Here is a 19983-nt window from a genome sequence, read left to right as displayed (position 1 = left end):
TTGGATTTTCTCTTATTTCCATGCCTTGAGGTTTACAGGTCCCTAAAAGTTGGGGGTGGTCCCAGTTCCATCTCAGTGTGATTGGACAAAAAGGGTATGATATAACCCCAGCAAGGCCTGTTTGTTCAGATTCTGCTTGGCCTCTCTGTACAACTTTCCTTCTTCTAGGGTATGGGGCATGTGTAGGAGATGCTTGGCAAATCTTCGATTTACATAGGCTTGCTCTGCCTTCAAGGCCTCTGCGGAGTGACAGCAGGACTCTGCGCCTAGGGATTACACCATTTTTGTTTTTGAGACAGAGTCTTGGTCTGTTGCCCAGGCTGGAATGCAGTCGTGCGATCTTGGCTCACTGCAACTTCCACCTCCTGGGTTCAAGTGATTTTTATGCCTCAGTCTCCCGAGTAGCTGGGATTATAGGCACTCACCACCACGTCTGGCTAATTTTTTTGTATTTTTGGTAGAGATGGGGTTTCACTATGTTGGCCCAGCTGGTCTTGAACTCCTGACCTCAAAGTGATCCACCTGCCTCGGCCTCCAGAGTGCTGCGATTACAGGCTTGAGCCATTGTGCCCAGCCAGGATTGCAACTTTTGGCTGGCCAGCCCCTGCTTAGGCTGTTCTTCCTTGCAGAACTGGAGGTCGGCCTTCTTCTGGGCTCAAGTGATCCTCCTGCCTCAGCCTCCTGAGAGACTGGGACTATAGGCGTGCACCACCACATCAAGCTAATTTTTAAATTTTTTGTAGAGACAGGGGTCTCACCATGTTGCCCAGGCTGGTCTCAAACTCCTGGGCACAAGTGCTTCTCTCACCTCAGCCTTCCAAATTGCTGGGATTATAGATGTGAGCCACAGCACCTGGCCTCACAGTTCTTTCTAATCAAGCACACTCTAAATCCTAAATCCACTGTGAACTCTGGCCTTTGGCAGTTTGCTCAGCAATAGATCAGCTTAGGTAAGTTGAATTCAGCAGCAGTGCCTTTCTTCCCTAAAGCATCAGTTGTAAGCACATTTATGGCAGCTAAAGGTGGTCTTAATCTCAGTTTCTAAGTGAAGGAGTCTTACTCTTATGAGCCCTTTCCAGCAATTGTGTAAGGGCTGGGGCCCCTCCCTTTTCTTACTGCAGCATCTTCTCTGGGGGCTCCTTCTTGAGATCCTTACCAAGTTGATGGGAGAAATATCCTTTCTCTAAGTCTGCTGGCAGTTGCATTGGGTGGGGTGGGATTCTCTAAGACTCTTTTGCTGAGACCCCTGTTTTTTCAGTAATAACATTCCTAGCACTGTCTTTTCTGCAAAAGGTTGTTTTCTGCCTCAGGAAGGTCCCTCTTTCCAGGACTTTACAATTCTTTATCCTGGTTTATTTCATGGTAATACCACCAACTAGTGTTTATCCTCTCTATTCAGAGAACTGATAGGTTGTAAAGGACCCAATTTACACACAAGCAAAGATTCCCTCCCACCCTCCTTTGGGAGCAGACAGGCCTATTGCCTTGCTATCTGTTTTTTTGAGACAAGGTCTCTCTCTGTCACCTTGGCTGGAGTGCAGTGGTGCAATCACGGCTCACTGTAGCCTTAACCTCCCACCTCAGCCTCCTGAGTGGAACTACAGGCATGCGCCGCCACCCTTGGCTGATTTTTGTCTTTTTTGTAGAGATGGGTTTTGCCATGTTGCCCAGGCTGGTCTTGAGCTTTGGGGCTCAAGTGATCTGCCCGCCTTGGCCTCCCATAATGGTGGGATCATGGCCCTTTTTCTAAAAAAATAGGTTTGTAAAAGAGTGTTTTGGGAAAGCTAAGTAAGCAGAGGACCCTACATTGTTATTTAAAATAATTATATCTAATATATTTGGAACACTTATTTTGTGCCAGGCACTGTTGCTTTATAGTCATTTGTTTCAGTTAATCATCGTGAATACCTTCTTTTCCAGTGTGAGTGGACTCCAGCTTAGCTCCATTTTACAGTTGAAGAAACTGACGCTCTAGTAGGGTTAAGAGACTTTGACCAAGGTCACACAAGTTAGGCAGGTGCTAGAGCCAGGAGTGTAACTTGTTCTGTCGTTGTTCATTTACCCCATTGATATACTGAGTGCCTGCTTTCTGAGGGTGCACTGCAAGGCCCGTACTCTTAAATACTGTGTTCGGCTGGCGTGAAAAGAACCCTGAATGTTGAGTCAGTAAACCAGAGCTTGAGTCCTACCTAGCTCTGCCACATTCCCACTATGACCTTGGACAAATAATTTCTTGAGGCTGTCTTTTAAAAGAAGTCTCGCTCTTTATTAGATAGGTGGCATACATGGCGAGGCTTTATAAGCAGTAAAGCACTATCGGGTATAAACTGGCAGCTAAAGGTGGTCTTAATCTTGGTTTCTAAGTGAAGGGGTCTTACTCTTATGAGCCCTTTCCAGCAATTGTGTGCCTGCTTTTTTTTAAAAAAAAAAAAAAAAAAGAATGTCCTGCAATCGGATAATTCTAGCTGTTCTTACTTGTAGTTTATATTTTAAGCAATAATTTTGAGGTGAGAGAGCTGGCAGTTTGTAGAAAACCCAGTTTGCAAGAATGAGTGGAGAGAAAGGGAAGTTTCAAATCTGCAGAGAAAGAGGTGTGGGAGCCCTCCGAAGGTTTGCTTAAAATTCAACTCGCAAAACAGATTAATAAGAGAAAAGGCATATGAGTTTATTATTTAATGTGTATACACAGGAGCCTTCAGAATGAAGACCCAAAGGTACAGGGAAAATTGTCCATTTTTATGCTTAGGTTCAACAAAGTATGGACAGCTGTGTGGAAATATGATTGGAGGAAAAGGCTATGATCTAATGCTAATAGGCTGAGTGGGGAAACCCAGCAAGGCTGTCTATCTAGATTGTTCTCAGCCTGTCTGAGCAGCATTCCTTCCTTCTGGGTGTGGGCAGGACCCTCTCTGGAATGGGGGTCTTATGACCTATAGTCAGACAAGGTAGGTCAGGCGATTTCTTTCCTTTTTTGATGTGGAGTTTTGCTCTTGTTGCCCAGGCTGGAGTGCAATGGCGCGATCTCGGCTCACTGCAGCCTCTGCCTCCCGGGTTCAAGTAATTCTCCTGCCTCAGCCTCCCAGGTAGCTGGGACTACAGGCATCCATCACCACGCCTGGCTACTTTTTTGTATTTTTAGTAGATACAGAGTTTCGCCACGTTGGCCAGGCTGGTCTCGAACTTCTGGCCTCAGGTGATCCGCCCACCTTGGCCTCCCAAAGTGCTGGGATTACCGGCGTGAGCCACCATGCCCAGCCAAGTGATTTCTTTATGAACAGTTTTTACACAGAAAGGTGGAGGGAGAGTAATATTTTTAGGTATGATAGCGGGCTTTGGGGAAAAGGGTTTCTGTTTCTACGACCCACCTTGGAGAAAGAGGGATTCTAGTTTCTCTGGCTAGCCTTGGGGGACAATGGGACTGAGAAGGCTGGAGGGCCTCTTTTCCCAGTTTCCCAACCCCTTTCCAGGAGAAAGCTGTGGGGCAGAGTTGGTTCATTAGGAACTCTGAGATTTACCAAAGCATGATCCTTCACATTTAGCTGGGGATCTAGTCATTTTAAAAGACAAGAAAAACATTTGCCTTGCTTTCCTTTTTAAAACGGCTTTATAGCCTTAAGTAAGTTTCACTGCCCAACTCAGCCTCTAGGGAGGGGCTCCCAGGGCCTCAGGGAGGGGCCCAGTGCTCCCGCCTTGACGATGCCTGCCCAGGATCTCTGGCCTTAGGCCTGCTCACACTCCTCCCAACTTTAAAGAGACAAATCTATTGTAGACTCTAAAAGACTTGCTTGGAAAAAAGTGGTGGGTTTTCATTTTTCCCCCCTCTTGATCAACCGTCCTTGTTTAATAATAGAACTAAGTACATTCCTCATATCCATTCTGCTCTTCAGAGTTAAAACCTTCATGGCTCTTCTGAAGTGAGCATCGTGCTTGTAAATAAATAAAAATAGTATCTAACTGGCTGAGAGGACAAAGAACATGAAGAAGAAAGCAACTCATTAGGTGGCTCAAAAAGCGACTCATTGGTTATTCTATAAATACGTTTGCCATGTTTTAAAAGCCTCACAATTGTGTTTACAAACCAGTGCCTTTTGTGGTTAATTTGAGTATATCCTAGTTTCACAGTGAGAATAATCAGCTTGTGACTCAGACTAATATTTTACTGTCTGTTACTATTTGATTAAATGACACTAAAATCTGAATAATGACTTGTGTCCCCTCTTTCTCTTTCTCTCTTTGCTGTTTTCAGTAGAGCATGCACCATTTTGAACGTGAATTTTCGGTAAAGTAAACTATGCTGATTTCTCTAACTTTAAAGATGCTCTGTTTCTGTGTGTGATATAGGACCCAAAGTGTCTCGATTTTTGAAGTGATTAACAAGTGGGAAAGCAGATTTGAGACTATTTCCTTATCTGAATATTTAAATGAAATACAGCATCTTTAAAAAAGCACCCAGTGACTTCATCTATATTCATTTCATTTTCATCATGACTTTCAAAATCTTCATTTTCACTCTGATTTCAGTTTTAAAATACAGCTCTAAAACCTGCAAATCAACTGCATGGCATTTTGGTATATTTTAATTTTGGAAACCATAACTCTCAAAAGTCCTGTTGCTGCAAAAATGTTGGTTCCCTAGTTACTCTGATGAAGAGGAAAGAGGGTTAGGCAGTTGAGTTCTTGGTTACAGGGAGACAACTTACTGGCTTTTATAACTGAGGTAGGGAAAAACAGTTCTTTTGTAAGCATCCTTTATAATTCTCGAGCTGTGACAGGAGTACAGCCTCCTCACCTGCCTGAGGCCAAAGGAGAAGGTGGTTCTCCTGAGAGCTGGGGGCTGCCTGCTTCGGTTCTCTCCCAAGAGTAGCTGGTAAGTCTGGTGTTACCCTAGTGTGGTCTCGTGGCCACTTGGCCTCCCCTCTTGTATGTGACCACAGAGGAGCTTGGAATTAGAGAGACCTGTAGATTACTCACTGCTGGCTGCTAACATGAGCCTAAGAGTCAGTGGGGAGGGGAGCTGGGCGCAGTGGCTCACGCCTGTAATCCCAGCACTTTGGGAGGCTGAGGCAGGTGGGTCACAAGGTCAGGAGTTCAAGACCAGCCTGGCCAACCTGGTGAAACCCCGGTGAAACCCCGTCTGTACTAAAAATATAAAAATTAGCTGGGCATGGTGGCACATGCCTGCAATCCCAGCTACTCGGGAGGCTGAGGCAGAGAATCGCTTTAACCCGGGAGGTGGAGCTTGCAGTGAGCCAAGATTGTGCCACTGCACTCCAGCCTGGGTGACAGAGCACGACTACATCTCAAAAAAAAAGAAAAGGAGTCAAGGGGGGAACCCTCAGACATCCTGTCCACAAGGCTGTTGAGGGTGTTTCTGGCCTGGCATTCCTCCCTAGATCTGACCTACGCTCTCCCTGCAGCATTCTCTGCCCTCTGCCAGGGCCTCTGCTGGATTGCCAGGTTCCCATGTGGTTTGGTGGAGAGGATTTGGGGGTGGGTGGAGTAAGCAGTTGGCTCTCAGGGATTTTGTCTAAGAGAAAATGAGATGGGAGAAACCGGGACTGACTTGGTCATAACTGAAGGTAAGCCGTTTGCAGCATCCCCCATCCTGGGTGCGAATTCAGGTATCATCAGTCTAACATGGAATCGGTCTGCTCTTGTATGTGGCCTGGAGATAAGGGTATTGGAGGTCTCTTGGCAGGAGGGACTTATTCACATTTTAGGGATGGAGAGAGCACAGGCAGCAGGCAGTTGTTCCCAGGTTTGTCACAGGCCAAATGGTCAACTTTCATTTGGCCGTTGTTGCCCCTGCCCCCTCTTCCCTCCATTGTTAGCCATGTGTTGTAAGTCAAGCCCCAATGGACCTTTCAGGAAGCTTGTGGACCACGGAAAGGGCCAAAAGGAAAAGCCAAAAACAATCAATGGGGCAGACTGAGTGAGACCAAGTCCCAGGTCTATTTCTGCCTCCTCCAGTTTCCACCTTCTGACCTCTAGACCTCCTCTTCCCTCCAGAGTGTTCCAAACTGGCAAGCTGGGTTCTGGCCTTCCTTGCCCTGGTTGTACATAAGAGCCACCATAGTTGTTGCAGGCCCAGTGGGGAAAAGCGGATGACCTGCTGGGACATCAAGCCCCACTGGACTGCTCCGGCCTGCTGAGGCCACATCAGGGAGATCCTGCTGCCTGTCCTTTCGTTCCATCTGCTTTACAGGCACAGGTTACCCTGGAGCCCTTAGGACAGTGTATTTATTGACACCACCTACATTTTCAAAGAGACTCATTTAAAGTGACAACAGTTTCAGCCTTCACTTGGACAGTGGAAAATCCATGTACTGAACCCCACCTCCAACTCCCAAACTCTGTGGTGGTGCATTTGCACTTCTAATTTTGAGGGCTTGGTAATGAGGCGAAAACCAAGGGTTGGTTCTCTGTGAGGCCAAGCAGTTTTGTTCTGTGCCAAGATGGTAGCCCCTACCCCTGAGCCCAGCCCTGATGACCATCTCCAGCCTCCCAGAATCCTTGCCTGGAGGGCTAATCAGTCTCTAGATGGCCAGTGCTGGGCCTTTAGTAGAACTCCCAAGTACTGCCGCAGCCGAGAGCCCGTCCTTAACTGCACAGTGATTCTTCTGCAGGGAGTCAAAGCACAAACCTGGGAGGCAGAAATCCTGGAGCTCCTTCTGTTACACTACGTGGTCCTGAATATCAAGTCCAGATTCCACTGCCCTTTTCTGGCCATTGGGTGGGAGGGTGCTGGGGAAGGGCATTGGTACCTACTCACCCCCAGGTGGGCAGAGCTCACTCCTTCGGGCCCACTTGGTGTTGCAGTCAAGAGACTCAGTTCCAAAAACCTTCAGCAGAGGTCTCCCCTCCTCCTGGTATTTCACTGGTTGCTCTCCAGAAGTCCTCTTCAGAGGAATGCTTATCACACACGCTTATTCTCCACTTTCCCACTTCAGCAGTTACTTCAGGTTTAAAGTCATTTTTATCTCTGTAACCCTCTGACATAAAGCCAGGAACATTTTCCCACAATCCACCTTAGCATAAAACATAACAGAATTTCATTCATCAGTTGTTATTGTGTAGAACCAATGAACATGTTGGTCATTTGTCTGTATTTAATCTTTATTTGTATTGCTATATTTGAGCATTCCAAGATTGCAGAGCATGAGCGTGTGTGTTTGTGTGGTTCTTTAATTTCAGCTGCCTTAGGTTTGAGTAAAAGATGTAAAGAAAGGTAAGTGATTTTCTATTGTAAGACTTTAACCGATACCTGTTACACTTGGTGAAAAGGATGTACTTACTTGAGTATTGTATTGGTGATTCTGAGCCACTCATCCATACAAACTTAAGTAGGGTAGCTTTACCTGTTATCACAACTCAGTAGCAGTGTAGGGGAAACCACCTGGCAGAATGTCTCCCTGGGGTAGCCCTGGGAGGGACAGAGACAACATCTAACAGGCAGAGAGCTGCAAGGTCACAGGAGACAAGGCAACTAACTGTGACACAGGAACATTCTTTAAGGCAAGGCTTTTTCTGTACTCCGTGTTTATTCTGTCCTGAGAACCATTCATTGATTCCAAAACATAAAATTCGAGTTGCAAATGTCCATGTGCCTGGAAGCTGAGGGAAGGAAGTTTTAGACACCTGCCCAGTTTCCTTCTCCTTGCCCACTGCGGTACAACACGACATTCTAGTTTCTCCCGATGCTTCGTCAAAGACACATTTAGTGCAGTTCTGTCCTGTTCCTTGGTCGGGCCACAATGGAGAGAACAGTACTTGAGAAATATTTCTCTGTAAGAATACCATGGCAGAGAGACCCCTCTGCCCCCTGCTTTGCATTGCTAACAGTTATTAGCATTTTATATTTCCTTAATGCAACCTATCAGGAAATTATTATTTGAGACAGACTCCTCTGGGAAATGAATAACCCAGGAGGCACTGATTCCTTGCTGAGAATGCTGAGTGGTTTGTCATTTTACATAAAATCACATTCTTCAAATATTGTGTGTGTTGGAGCAACGAAAGAACTGTTCATGCCTTATGAGTAACTGACATTCAGGAAGGCCAACTCCATCATGCAGATGTCTATCTTTAATTGCTAGCTCAGAAGTAGACAGAGCTTCCTGGGACCTGGCTAAAGTAACTGATAGATGGAACTCTTCTGTGGGGACTATTACTAATATTTGCAAATGGGGTCAGAGCCTCATCTGTGCAGAGCATGTCACCATATATGGTTTCATGTAATCTGTAATTATTTGTTCCAACAGCCTTTAACATGACTGTTGTTTGAAAAAAATGGCAACTTTTAATTCCCCTTTGATGCTTCTAGCTTTGTTTAGTATTTTAAGAACTCATACAGTACCAGGTATCTTGGTCCCTCTGAGGAAAACATGTGGACTCTCACCAGTCCGTTGTGCTCAGGACTGAGCAGTAGCATGTGTGCAGGGCAGCTGCGGAGGTGCATACTGATTGCCCCTTCTTCCTACACAGGGATATCTGCATTACCTCCACCTCCTCCACCTCCACCACCACCAGCAGCTCCCTTGCCTCCTGCGAGCACCGAGGCACCTGCCCAGCTCTCGTCTCAGGCTGTGAATGGCGTGAGCCGAGGGGCCTTGCTCAGCTCTATCCAGAATTTCCAAAAAGGAACTTTGAGGAAAGCCAAAACCTGTGATCACAGTGCTCCGAAGATCGGCTGAAGCTTCCTGTTTACACTTGGAGGGAAAAGTTGTTTTTTATTCCTACTCACCCCTACCCCCAAACTACCCTCTTCCTGGGAAAATAATTGCTGAGCCAGTACAGCCACAAACAGTACTATTTTGCAGATGCTCATGTAAGAAGCTTTTCAAGAGGGAAATAATTCTTTAAGCAGAATAAAGTTAGGCTGGCATTGCTCCCTTAAGATTTTGCTCCTTTATTAACCCTGTAAAGGAGTCTTGTTTATCCTCTAATGGGCATGCTTCAGGGGCAGCAGCATATTGAAATATTTTCACCAACTAAAGGAAATAGACAGAAAAACAATGATAATATTCAATCACAGCAGTAAATGCCTTTGTGTTGCAAGCCCTTCTACCCCATCAGACAGCTCCTAGAAACATTCCTCTTACAGTTCATTTATCTAAAGCATTTTCTGATTCTTAGATAACTCCAACTTTTGCTACTTTTATCTTAGACATTAACACTATAGCCCAAAGCATAGTTACTTTGCTGAATCAGAAAGCAACTGAGTTCTTCGTTTTCCCCTCAAATAGAATGGGGAACATTCACAACATTCTCTTAAGTTCTAACAGTAATACCATTGTGGTTATAGAACTCAGGGCTGCTAAAGCAACTACTCTAGACCCATAGCTCTTTTTAGTTAGAATGTATTGAAACAGACAAAAATATTAGCATCAGAAAAAGCTATGGCCTATTAGAGGATCTTCTTAATTCTCAGCAATTAAGTTTGGGGCTTGAGGGGGGCAGGTAATTGTTACAACAGAAGTAAATTTGGCATCTATAAAAATCAATTAAGATGTTTGAAAGATTTATTTAAATATATCAATATAGCATCTTTTTAATGTTACTCATTTATTAGATCCTTTATCCTGATTTGCTTAAACCTTTCAATTGCACTTTAAAGGATTATAAATAATCCATTTAAAAATTCAAGTACACACATCAGTGTTGGTTACTATGCAGAGAGAATGTCATTGTGTATAGTTTCATGTAATCTGTGATAAATGTCAGCTGTATTTTTTATTAAAATGATGTCAAGAAAACGTGTTGTCTGTAGCTTGATGAGATATTTCAAATGATAACTTTTTGTAGCATCTGTTGTTAAGAATAGATTCACATAGTCTGAGGTTTCCTTCCTGCCTATCCTGTCTCTATTCTTTTGTGTCTCACTTTTCCTCTAAGAACTAAAAATTCTGTCTTGCTACTTAAATTAGGTACCACCTATATGCTTCTGTAACTAATTTAAACCCATCTTTTCCATCTCAGCTTCTGAAGAGGGCAGTATTTGACAGAATATCTGATCTTTGGCAATGGGAAAAACACCTGACATAAACTTTGCCATAATTTTAAAAAGAATGCTATTAGAATTAATTAGGCATTTAGAGAGTCAGTGGAGAAGTTCCTGTTTCAAGTGTGATGCAACCTAGGTGATGACCTGATGAAGGCTTGAGGCCTGAGTCCTTCTGAAGTCAGTTTTGCTGACTATTTTGGATAGTTCAGATATATGAATACAAACAGGTAATTCTTGTACAGTATCAGCTTATTTTTCACATGGCACTAATTTCTTTTGTTGTTATTTTTAAGACAGGGTTTTGCTCTTTCACCCAGGCTGGAGTGCAGTGACCCAATCACAGGTCACTGCAGGGCTCCAGCGCCCCTCCTATAGGCACACCACCAGATACCTGTTTCTTTGTTTTTTTTGTAGGCAGTGTTTTCACAATGTTGCCCCAGCCTGGTCTCAAACTCCTGGGCTCAAGCAATCCCTGCCTCAGCCTCCCAAAGTGCTGGGATTATAGGCATGCGCTACTGTGCCTGGTGGCACTAATTTCTTAATAGAATTTCAAGTTTTCTACTCGCATTGACTTTTTTTCTATCTTATCTTTGTAGAGATGGGGTTTCGTCATGTTCCCCAGGCTGGTCTTGAACTCCTACACTCAAGGGATCCACCCACCTTGGCCTCCCAAAGTGCTAGGATTACACGTGTGAGCCACCACCACACCCAGCCAATTCTTTTTTTTTTTGAGACAGAGTCTTGCTCTGTTGCCCAGGCTGGAGTGCAGTGGCGCCATCTCGGCTCACTGCAAACTCCGCCTCCCGGGTTCAAGCAATTCTCCTGCCTCAGCCTCCCAAACAGCTGGGACTACAGGCGCATGCCACCATGCCTGGCTTTAGTAAAGATGGGGTTTCACCATGTTAGGATGGTCTCGATCTCCTGACCTCATGATCCGCCCGCCTTGGCCTCCCAAAGTGCTGGGATTACAGGCATGAGCCACCACACCCGGCCCAGTCAATTCTTTTAATATAAAAATATAATAGTCATGGCCAGGTGTGGTGGCTCATGCCTGTAATCCCAGCACTTTGGGAGGCCGAGGCGGATGGATCACCTGGGGTCAGGAGTTCAAGACCAGCCTGGCCAACATGGTGAAACTCCACCTCTACTAAAAATACCAAAATTAGCCAGATGTGGTGGCTAATTTCCTACTCCTGAGGCTGAGGCAGGAGAATCACTTGAACCTGGGAGGCAGAAGTTGCAGTGAGCCGAGACTGTGCCACCACACTCCAGCTTGGGGAACAAAGTCAAACCTTGTCTCAAAAAAAAAAAAAAAAAACCCAGTCACAGGAATTAATTCCTTTATTCCTTATCAAAACAAACTAACAGTAAATGTATACTATATGCTTTAATTTTATACATATAAGTTATCTTGTTTGGATATATCTTTCATCAGGACTCTGCCACATCCATACTTTGTCCTTGTGGTGAGACAGGGTAAAATGTTATATAATTTGTTATTCAAAGAACGTGGCAACTGTAACAGACAAAAGGAAGCATGGCATCTAGGGCAGGAGAGTGGAGAGTTTTCCCCACACAAACACATTTAAACTTCCCTGTACAAAAACACCTGCTGTTGCTTTAGAAATCGTTTTCCTTTATGAGTAGTCAGGTCTTGCAGTACAAGTGCAGTGCCAGCAAGTATTTCAAATAAATTTCAACGACTTGATACTCAAGTCCAAACTAAATATTTAATGTTTTCTTTATTGCAAATATGATGTCTTTGACCTGAGGTATAGAGTTGTCTTCTAGAATCTTTGCATAAGGCATAGGGACGTCAGCACCAGTGACACGAACAGCAGGAGCATCCAGGAAATTGAACGCAGGACCTAGAAGGAAGGCTCAACTGAGAGAGAGCAAATGCCAGCTGGGCACTACCACCTTGGCACAGAGGTGTGGCTCACCAGGAAGAGAAAACACGCTAATTATGGGGAACTGCTTTCTGGATTTGCTTTTAAAATATTTGCCTGAGGAGAAATGCCAAACTTACAAGTTTAAAGTTCAAGTCGTTTGGCCACTCCTAGCTTTCAATCTCTTTATCCTGTACGTATTCAGGTACATGATGTTTACTACAGCTTGACTGTATTCTAGAACCAGTTTCTTTGAAATACCTTCCATGATCCTGGCACAGATTTCAGCTCCTACTCCAAACTGTGGCCAGCCTCCTTCCACAGTTACGAGATGATTTGTCTTCATGACACTGGCTTCTATGGTTTCCATGTCCATTGGTCTGATGGTACGCATATTTATCACCTAAACAGGTAATATAATCAAGTTTACAGAGCTATTGAAGCACAAATAGAGCCTTATCCCCATAATACCATTTCCTTTTTTGTTTCCTGTTAATCTTTGTATCTAGGAAAATCTAATCTGCCTATGAATAGGTACATGAATGTACAAACTGTAAAAGGAGAAATTTTAATTAAAACAAAGATCTGTATGTCCACCACAAGCAGCTCTGTGTAGTTATAGGATTCATTCATCTTCCTTCACTTTTTTTCTTTTGAGATGGAGTTTTGCTCTTGCTGTCCAGGCTGGAGTGTAGTGGCGTGATCTTGGCTCACTGCCACCTCTGCCTTCGCAGTTCAAGCCATTCTCCTGCCTCAGCCTCTGGAGTAGCTGGGATTACAGGCATAGACCACCACACCCAGCTAATTTTTGTACTTTTAGTAGAGATGGGGTTTCACCATGTTGGCCAGGCTGGTCTCGAACTCCTGACCTCAGGTGATCCACCACGCCCAGCCAATCCTCCTTCACTTTAAATTCCCTCATCAAAATGAGTAACAGTTAACAGCTGAGTGCCTATCATGTCCCAAGCACTAAACTAAATGTAATTCTCACAACTGCCCTATCATGGGACAGCATTATCCCCATTTTATAGCTGATGAAACAGATTTAGAGTATATAACTTGCCCAAGTATAACTAGCACATGGTACGTTTCTAAAAGATCCAGAACCTCAGAAGGGTGAGGTGGGAGCATCACTTGGGCCCAGGAGTTAGAAGTTACAGTGAGCTAGGATTCAGCCACTGCACTTCAGCCTGAGCAACAGAATAAAACTTTTTTTCTCTCTCTCGGGGGGATCACTGAGAACCAGAAGAGGTTCAGAGAGCTCCCCATCTCTCAAAAACAAGATCCAGAACCTAAGTGACCTGAGTGGTAAAAAGCTAAGTATGTGAACTGCAGGCAGGTTTCCAGCTTTAAGCAGAGACACAAATGAGTGACAAAGCAAGGTTTTACATCTAATTAACCTGTTACAGAACCCTTCTGGGTCTTAAATCTAAAAGGAGCCTTTCTAATTCTTTAAGAACAAGTAAATGACCACTCACCTCACATTCAACTCCCTCTTTAGATAGCACTGCTGCAGCTTCTAAGCAGTGGCCCACAGGTCTCGAATGGGAAACCACAGTTATATGTGTTCCTGAAAACAGAGTGGTCACAGATGAGAGATCAGATTGAAACTGAAGATGCTACACCACTGTGCAGCCAGCTGTGGCTCTTGTTCATTCATAAAGTCTTCAACTCAACTTCATTCCAGTGAGCTGAGGAATGTGGCAGCCTTCCTAGAAATGAAACACAAACCTACCAGACTGAGATCTAGAAAAGCACAACTGAATGAGAAATTGGGGCATCACATATTCTTAACTTGAGCTCATTCTATAATTTTTCAAAGTATATGACAGTAACTTGTAGGTTAAATTTTACCAAAATTGAGGGACTGGATTAAAAATACTGTTTATGTATCTTAGCTCTCTTACCTTGCCTTTCTATTTTGGCTTTTCCAATAGGAATCAGAAAATCTTTTGACTGAGCTTCCGGAGGAAATTCAAAAGGAACCCCATACATCAATTCATTCTCTAGCACCACGACTGAAAAACATAAATATTTAAACAAAAGTAACTAATCACATGCAGAATGACTAAAACTATACAAAGCAATATCATTCATCTTGTGAGAAGTTTCACTGTGCTGATTAGCCTTATTTCTACCACGACCAGCAGCCTTGAGAGCAGTTTAGGTACTTAAATTTGTAGTTTGGTCAATATAATTTTATCTATTAAAACCAGTATTGTGGGTGTGCTGATTAGCCTTATTTCTACCACGACCAGCAGCCTTGAGAGCAGTTTAGGTACTTAAATTTGTAGTTTGGTCAATATAATTTTATCTATTAAAACCAGTATTGTGGGTGTGCAGTAAATGTCTCCCTTACCTAGCTGGCCCCCTTATAGTTGGAAATAGGAAAAGCAAGCACATTCTTTACTGTCTTTACTATATAAATTATTAACATTTTATATGATATATCTAAGCCTAACTAAAAGACTTTAATGGTTTCCTCTGTGCAAATATATCATTTTAGTTTTTCAATTTTCAAAAAAAAACCCAAAGGGTCCCTGTGCTGACCTGGATTGTTATCCCGAATGGCTGATTTAATAAGTCCTTTAGCATCCTCTGAATTCCAGGGACTGACCACCTTTAAGCCTGGGCAGTGCCCATACCAGGCAGCAAAGCACTGTGAGTGCTGGGCAGCTACACCTGCTGAGGCACCATTGGGCCCCCTGAAGACTATAGGCACAGGCTGAAAGCCACCAGACATGTAGTAGGTCTTGGCAGCTGAGTTTATAACCTGGTCAATGGCTTGCATGGAGAAATTGAAGGTCATAAATTCACAAATGGGCCGCAACCCAGCCTGTAAAATCAAAAATGTGGATGTTAAAAAGACTAGAAACAGCAATAAAGACTAGCAAACAATCACTCCAAGTCTTCCAACATTCAAATAAAGTTTTTATTTTTTATAAACAGGGTTTCACTGTCATCCAGGCTGGAGTGCAGTGGCGCACATCATAGCTCACTGCAGCCTGTAACTCCTAGGCTCAAGTAATCCTCCTGCCTCAGCATGCAGAGTAGCTGGGACTACAGGCAAGCACCACCACATCTACCTACTTGGAATTGTTTTGTTTTTTTCCCAAATGTTTTTAAAAGGTGATGTTAAATATCTTTGGGGATGGGCACAGTGGCTCACGCCTGTAATCCCAGCACTTTGGGAGGCCAAGGTGGGCAGATCACTTGAGGCCAGGAGTTCGAGACCAGCCTGGCCAACATGGTAGAACCCCATCTCTACTAAAAACACAAAAATTAGCTGGGCATGGTGGCACGACCTGTAATCCCAGTCACTATGGAGGCCGAGGCAGGAGAATCGCTTGAACCTGGAAGCTGAGATCATGCCAGTGCACTCCAGGCTGGGCGACAGAGTGAGACTCCGTCTCAAAAGAAAACAAGAAATGTCTTTGGATAAGCTTCCCATAAAGAGTATTACATACCATAGCTGCACCTACAGCAATTCCAGCAAAGCCCATCTATAAAGTAAAATATAAACTTAAGTGAAAATCCATAAAAATGAAGACAGTGGACACTAACAGACATGCCCTCTAGGGTCTGCTTCCCCCTGGAAGGCTTACCTCTGATATGGGAGTGTCAATAATCCTCTTGTCTCCATATTTCTTCCACAGCCCTCGACTAACCTACAATTAAGATTTGATCCCTTAAGTGTATCTGGGGGTAACAGTGACCTCAATTTTGTATAACTTTCATATATTTTAGTTACCTTGTATGCCCCGTCGTACTGGGCAACTTCTTCTCCAAGCAGAAATACCTTCTCATCTCTTTCCAGCTCCTCATCCATACCCTGATTAATAGCATCACGAACTGTCACCTGTCACAGGTATGCAAAAACTGTCAATAAGAATTGTTTGAGATTCAACTAAGATTTTCTTCCTTTATATTTACCTAGGCTGCCCAGAGCATACAATATAAAAACACTAGAACAAGTTTCTCTTTAAAAACTCAAAGAATTCTAAAAGTAACATTTCTATCACACATAGTTGGTCTTTGATTGTATGTGTTAGTGTACTGAGCACTCACTAGGTGCCAAACACTTTGCATCCAGAATGTAGGAGTTGCTATTTTAATATAATGAATGGTAAAATATAGTTTTAAAAAAAAGGAAGGAGAGGAGAATTAACATACAATCCATCAATTCCACTTCTATGTATATGCCCCAAATAACTGAAAGCAGGGATTCAAGCATATACTTGCACATCAATGTTCACAGCAGCATTATTCACAATAGACAAAACAAGGCCAGGCACTAAAAATAAAAAAATTAGCCGGGTGTGGTGGCGGGCGCCTGTAATCCCAGCTACTCAGGAGGCTAAGGCAGAACTGCTTGAACCCAGGAGGCGGAGGTTGCAGCGAGCCGAGATAGTGCCATTGCACTCCAGCCTGGATAACAAGAGCAAAACTCCGTCTCAAACAAACAAAAACAAGAAAATGTCGGGCTAGGCGAGGTGGCTCATGCTTGTAATCCTAGAACTTTGGGAGGCCAAGGCAGGCACATCACTTGAGGCCAGGAGTTCAAGACCAGCCTGGGCAATATGGTGAGACCCTGTCTCTACTAAAAATACAAAAATCAGCCGGGTGTGGTGGCGCCCGCCTGTAATCACAGCTACTCAGGAGTGTGAGGCGCGAGAATCCCTTGAGCCCAGGAGGTGGAGGTTGCAGTGAGCTCAGATCGCGCCACTGCACTCCAGCCTGAGTGACAGAGCGAGACTATCTCAAAAATACATACATATATATATTATTCAGCCTTAGGAAGGAATCAAACTCTGACGCATGCTACAACATGGATGAACCCTGAGGACACTACGCTCAGATAAGCCAGACACAAAAGGACAAATTATGCCACTTATATAAAATTCTAGAATAGGTAACCTCATAGAGACAGAAAAGTACAACAGGGGTTACCACGGGTTTGGTTAAGGGAAATGAGGAGTTACCGAGTAACGGACAGTTTCTGTTTGGGATGATTAAAAAGTTCTGGAAATGGATGGTGGTTAATGGTTGTACAACATGGTGAATGTACTTAATGCCACTGAATTATACACTTCTAAAAAGTACATTTTAAGTTAGGTCTATTTTGCTGTAATTTAAAGAAAAAAAAACATGAAGTGAGGGAAGAAAGCCTAATCTTAGTTTTCCCTCATTGCCCAGCCAGCTGTGAGGTAGTGACTCGTCGGGGTGATAAGCGCCAGGCGGCGACAGAGGCAGCAGGAGCTCCAGGGACGATGCTAGCTCCGCAAACCAGGCCCACGGCGCCGGCCGGCCACGGCGCAGGCGCGACTCCGGCCCCCTTCCCGAGAGAAGAGGGCCCCTCCCCGCCCTCGTCCGACAAGCGCCCGCGCCGGTTACCTGCAGCGCAGCCGGGGCGGTCCAGTGAAAGCGCCTCTTCAGCAGCCCGGAGACCTGGCAGGGAAAGAGGAAGATGATGGCGGGACGCAGGGTGGACACGGGTGGCGTGGGAATACAGGCCGCGCGCTGCTGCCTACCTCTCGAAGGGGTCGCCGCACCAAGCCAGATACCGCCGCCATCTTGATCGTGTCCTCTATCCGCTGCCAAATGACAACACAGAGGGGCCGGCAGACGTGAGAAAGCCCCGCCTCCCCCGGCGCGGGCCAATGGCAAGGCGCGGCGCCTGCGTGACTCGGCCCCCCTCCCCCGCCCACCGGGTGAGGGGCCGCGGGGCCGGGCCGAGGTGACTGTATGGGTGGCACTGCCCCTCTGCCTGGAGCCGCCTCAAATCAACTTTATTGACAGTAGGCGGTGACCGACTTGCGGGGTGCACGCTGGGCACACGTGCCTGGTCGGTGTTACTTGAAGCGTGGGGACTAAAAGTCAGACACTGAGGAGCCTGATCTCTGGAAGCTGGAGAGACCTTAAGAGGCCAACCTGTTGTGGGTACTGGAATCCTTTGGGCACCAAGAAGTGCTTGCACACGCTGTAGTGATGGGGAACTTAACACTTTATGAGTGAACCTAGTCTTCCCTGGACAGTGCTGTCTGTTAATTCCTTATAATGCAGACCACAGCTTTCATTGATTGCATTAAGCACCTACTGTGAGCCAAGCATTGAGATCTGTGCCTTATAGCTCATTCTCACAGTACCCCACTTGGGTAATTAGTGTTATTATTATCTCCATTTTGAAGATGGGTAAACTGGAGCAGAAATTGATTAAATGAGCCGATATTTAGGACTGACTCTAAAGCATGGTCTTTTCCCACTGCTTCCTGAAGCAGAGGTTGGGGTCCTGTTTGGGGGAAGGTTACAACAACTTTAGAGAAGGCCCTATGGGGAGATGCCTAACACTTGACCATAGGGACAACCTCTGGAAGCTCATTAGTCTTAGTTTGGCCCTTGGGGTCAGATGGGACAATTGGAGACCCAGTCTCCACCCATCCCCGAGACATTCCAAACATTCCCTTCTGTGGATCACAGCTGCAGGCTGCCAAATTAGGAATTTGCAACTTCCAAATTAAGGTTTTGTGGGCTGTGATGAGGAGTCTGGGTTTATAATCTAAGGTCTCTGGGACCCAGTGCAGTAGTGCATCTAGGGCCATCCCTAATTGATCAGTAGGTTGCTGACTGGGAATGGGAAGGGGTGGAGGCAAAGGCATAGCAGGCGGATGCTGGGAAGTCTGTGGCGGCGACAGAGTCAGACTAGGAGGCAACTTCCAGATGGAGAGGAGGGGGACAGTTTTGAGTTCTATTTGGGCTAGAATCAATAGGAATGCTGTAAGTGCTAGGGAAGAGCTGAGGAAAATTTTGGATTTTTGTCGTTGTTGGATGGATAGATGGGACAAGGGAGGAGCCTGGGGCAGTGTAATTGCGAGGAGCTGGGGAAGTAAGAGTCTATTTTTGTTTTTTGAGATGGAGTCTCTCACTGTCACCCAGGCTGAAGTGCAGTCGCGCCATCTCAGCTCACTGCAACCTCTGCCTCCCAGGTTCAAGTTATTCTCCTGCTTCAGCCTCCCGAGTAGCTGGGATTACAGGCACCTGCCACCATGCCCGGCTAATTTTTTTATTTTTAGTAGAGATGAGTTTTCACTATGTTGGCCAGGCTGGTGTTGAACTCTCGACCTCAAGTGATCCACCTGCCTCAGCCTCCCAAAGTGCTGGGATTACAGGCATGAGCCACTGCAGCCAGCCTTTATTCTTTAGATGACTGGGACATACCCAGGTTGGCTGGAGCCTAGGGCCTAGTCAGGACTAGAGATAGAAATTTGGGGATAGCTGCATGGAGATGACCTTTACTCTCTGGGACTCTGTCTCATCTGTAAAATGGACGGATGATCTTCAAGATGTAGAATCAACGCCTTCTGAGTCTCCCTCACCCACCACCATCATCTAGTCCCATCAGTCCCTGCCAGGAAGCCTGAGGAATGGCCAGCACTTCCCAGACTGCCACAGCATCCCTGAGAAACTCCTGAACTTGAGATTTCAGCCCCCCAAAATTTGAGGGTGGTGCTTAGAATGAAAAAGTGAATCAGTCCTTCCCACCTTTCCCACCACCCAGCACCAAAAGATTTCAGGATCAGATTTGCCAAGCAAAAGATGTTCCAGGAAAGGAGTTCCGATTGAGATTCCAGGAGAGAGCTCTTGGATCTCACACAAGAAAGAATTCAGGGCAAGTCCACAGTGCAAAGCAAAAGCAAGTTTAGTAAGAAAGTAAAGGAATAAAAGAATGGCTACTCTATAGACAGAGCAGCCCTGAGGGCTGTTGGTTGCCCATTTTTATAATTATTTATTGATTTTATACTGAATGAGGGGTGGATTATTCATGCCTCCCCTTTTTAGACCATATAGAGGGTAACTTCTTGATGTTGCCATGGCATTTGTAAACTGTCATGGCGCTGGTGGGAGTGTAGCAGTGAGGACAACCAGAGGTCACTGTCATTGCCATCTTGGTTTGGGTGGGTTTTGGCCAGTTTCTTTGCTGCAACCTGTTTTATCAGCAAGGTCTCTAGGACCTGTATCTTGTGCTGACCTCCTATCTCATCCTGTGACAGAGAATGCTTGACTGTCTGGGAATGCAGCCCAGTAGGTCTCAGC

The 19983-nt window shown here is 45.1% G+C and overlaps 2 protein-coding genes across 4 annotated transcripts in view; one reads left to right on the top strand and one right to left on the bottom strand.

The window, feature by feature from the left end:
- Nucleotides 1-9755, top strand: part of PXK (PX domain containing serine/threonine kinase) — a 110128-nt gene extending 100373 nt beyond the window's left edge. Inside the window, exon 18 of the mRNA XM_011998426.1 lies at nucleotides 8485-9755. Within this exon, the coding sequence (XP_011853816.1) occupies nucleotides 8485-8693 (209 nt within the window). The 3' untranslated portion in view covers nucleotides 8694-9755. The remainder of the gene's footprint in view (nucleotides 1-8484) is intronic.
- A 1616-nt stretch (nucleotides 9756-11371) lies between these two features.
- PDHB (pyruvate dehydrogenase (lipoamide) beta) lies at nucleotides 11372-17508 on the bottom strand. 3 transcript variants are annotated; one of them, XM_011998375.1, is made up of 11 exons: nucleotides 17424-17504; nucleotides 17287-17340; nucleotides 15644-15751; nucleotides 15498-15560; nucleotides 15360-15395; nucleotides 14629-14728; nucleotides 14443-14574; nucleotides 13800-13910; nucleotides 13371-13462; nucleotides 12154-12295; nucleotides 11372-11871 (listed from the first exon to the last, which is right to left on the bottom strand). In XM_011998375.1, the coding sequence occupies exons 1-11, from the start codon at nucleotides 17463-17465 to the stop codon at nucleotides 11726-11728; spliced, it is 1026 nt and encodes a 341-aa protein (XP_011853765.1). In that variant the 5' UTR covers nucleotides 17466-17504; the 3' UTR covers nucleotides 11372-11725. The 3 variants fall into 3 exon arrangements, with proteins under 3 accessions (XP_011853765.1, XP_011853762.1, XP_011853764.1); XM_011998372.1 differs by having other exon boundaries at nucleotides 14443-14728; XM_011998374.1 differs by lacking the exon at nucleotides 17287-17340 and having other exon boundaries at nucleotides 14443-14728; nucleotides 17424-17508.
- Nucleotides 17509-19983: the final 2475 nt, after the last annotated feature.

Source organism: Mandrillus leucophaeus, unplaced genomic scaffold (genome assembly GCF_000951045.1).
Source record: "Mandrillus leucophaeus isolate KB7577 unplaced genomic scaffold, Mleu.le_1.0 Scaffold57, whole genome shotgun sequence".
NCBI lineage: Eukaryota > Metazoa > Chordata > Mammalia > Primates > Cercopithecidae > Mandrillus > Mandrillus leucophaeus.
Note: the sequence above shows the minus strand (reverse complement) of the source record. Positions and strands in the feature narration are given on the sequence as shown.

Coding starts and splice junctions, on each gene's coding strand:
- PDHB (XM_011998372.1), bottom strand. CDS start 17,465: ATGGCGGCGGTATCTGGCTTGGTGCGGCGACCCCTTCGAGAG. Junction 15,752..17,286: donor CCGCCCCGGCTGCGCTGCAG/GTAACCGGCGCG, acceptor TACCTGTGACAG/GTGACAGTTCGTGATGCTAT. Junction 15,396..15,497: donor TTGACACTCCCATATCAGAG/GTAAGCCTTCCA, acceptor TTTACTTTATAG/ATGGGCTTTGCTGGAATTGC.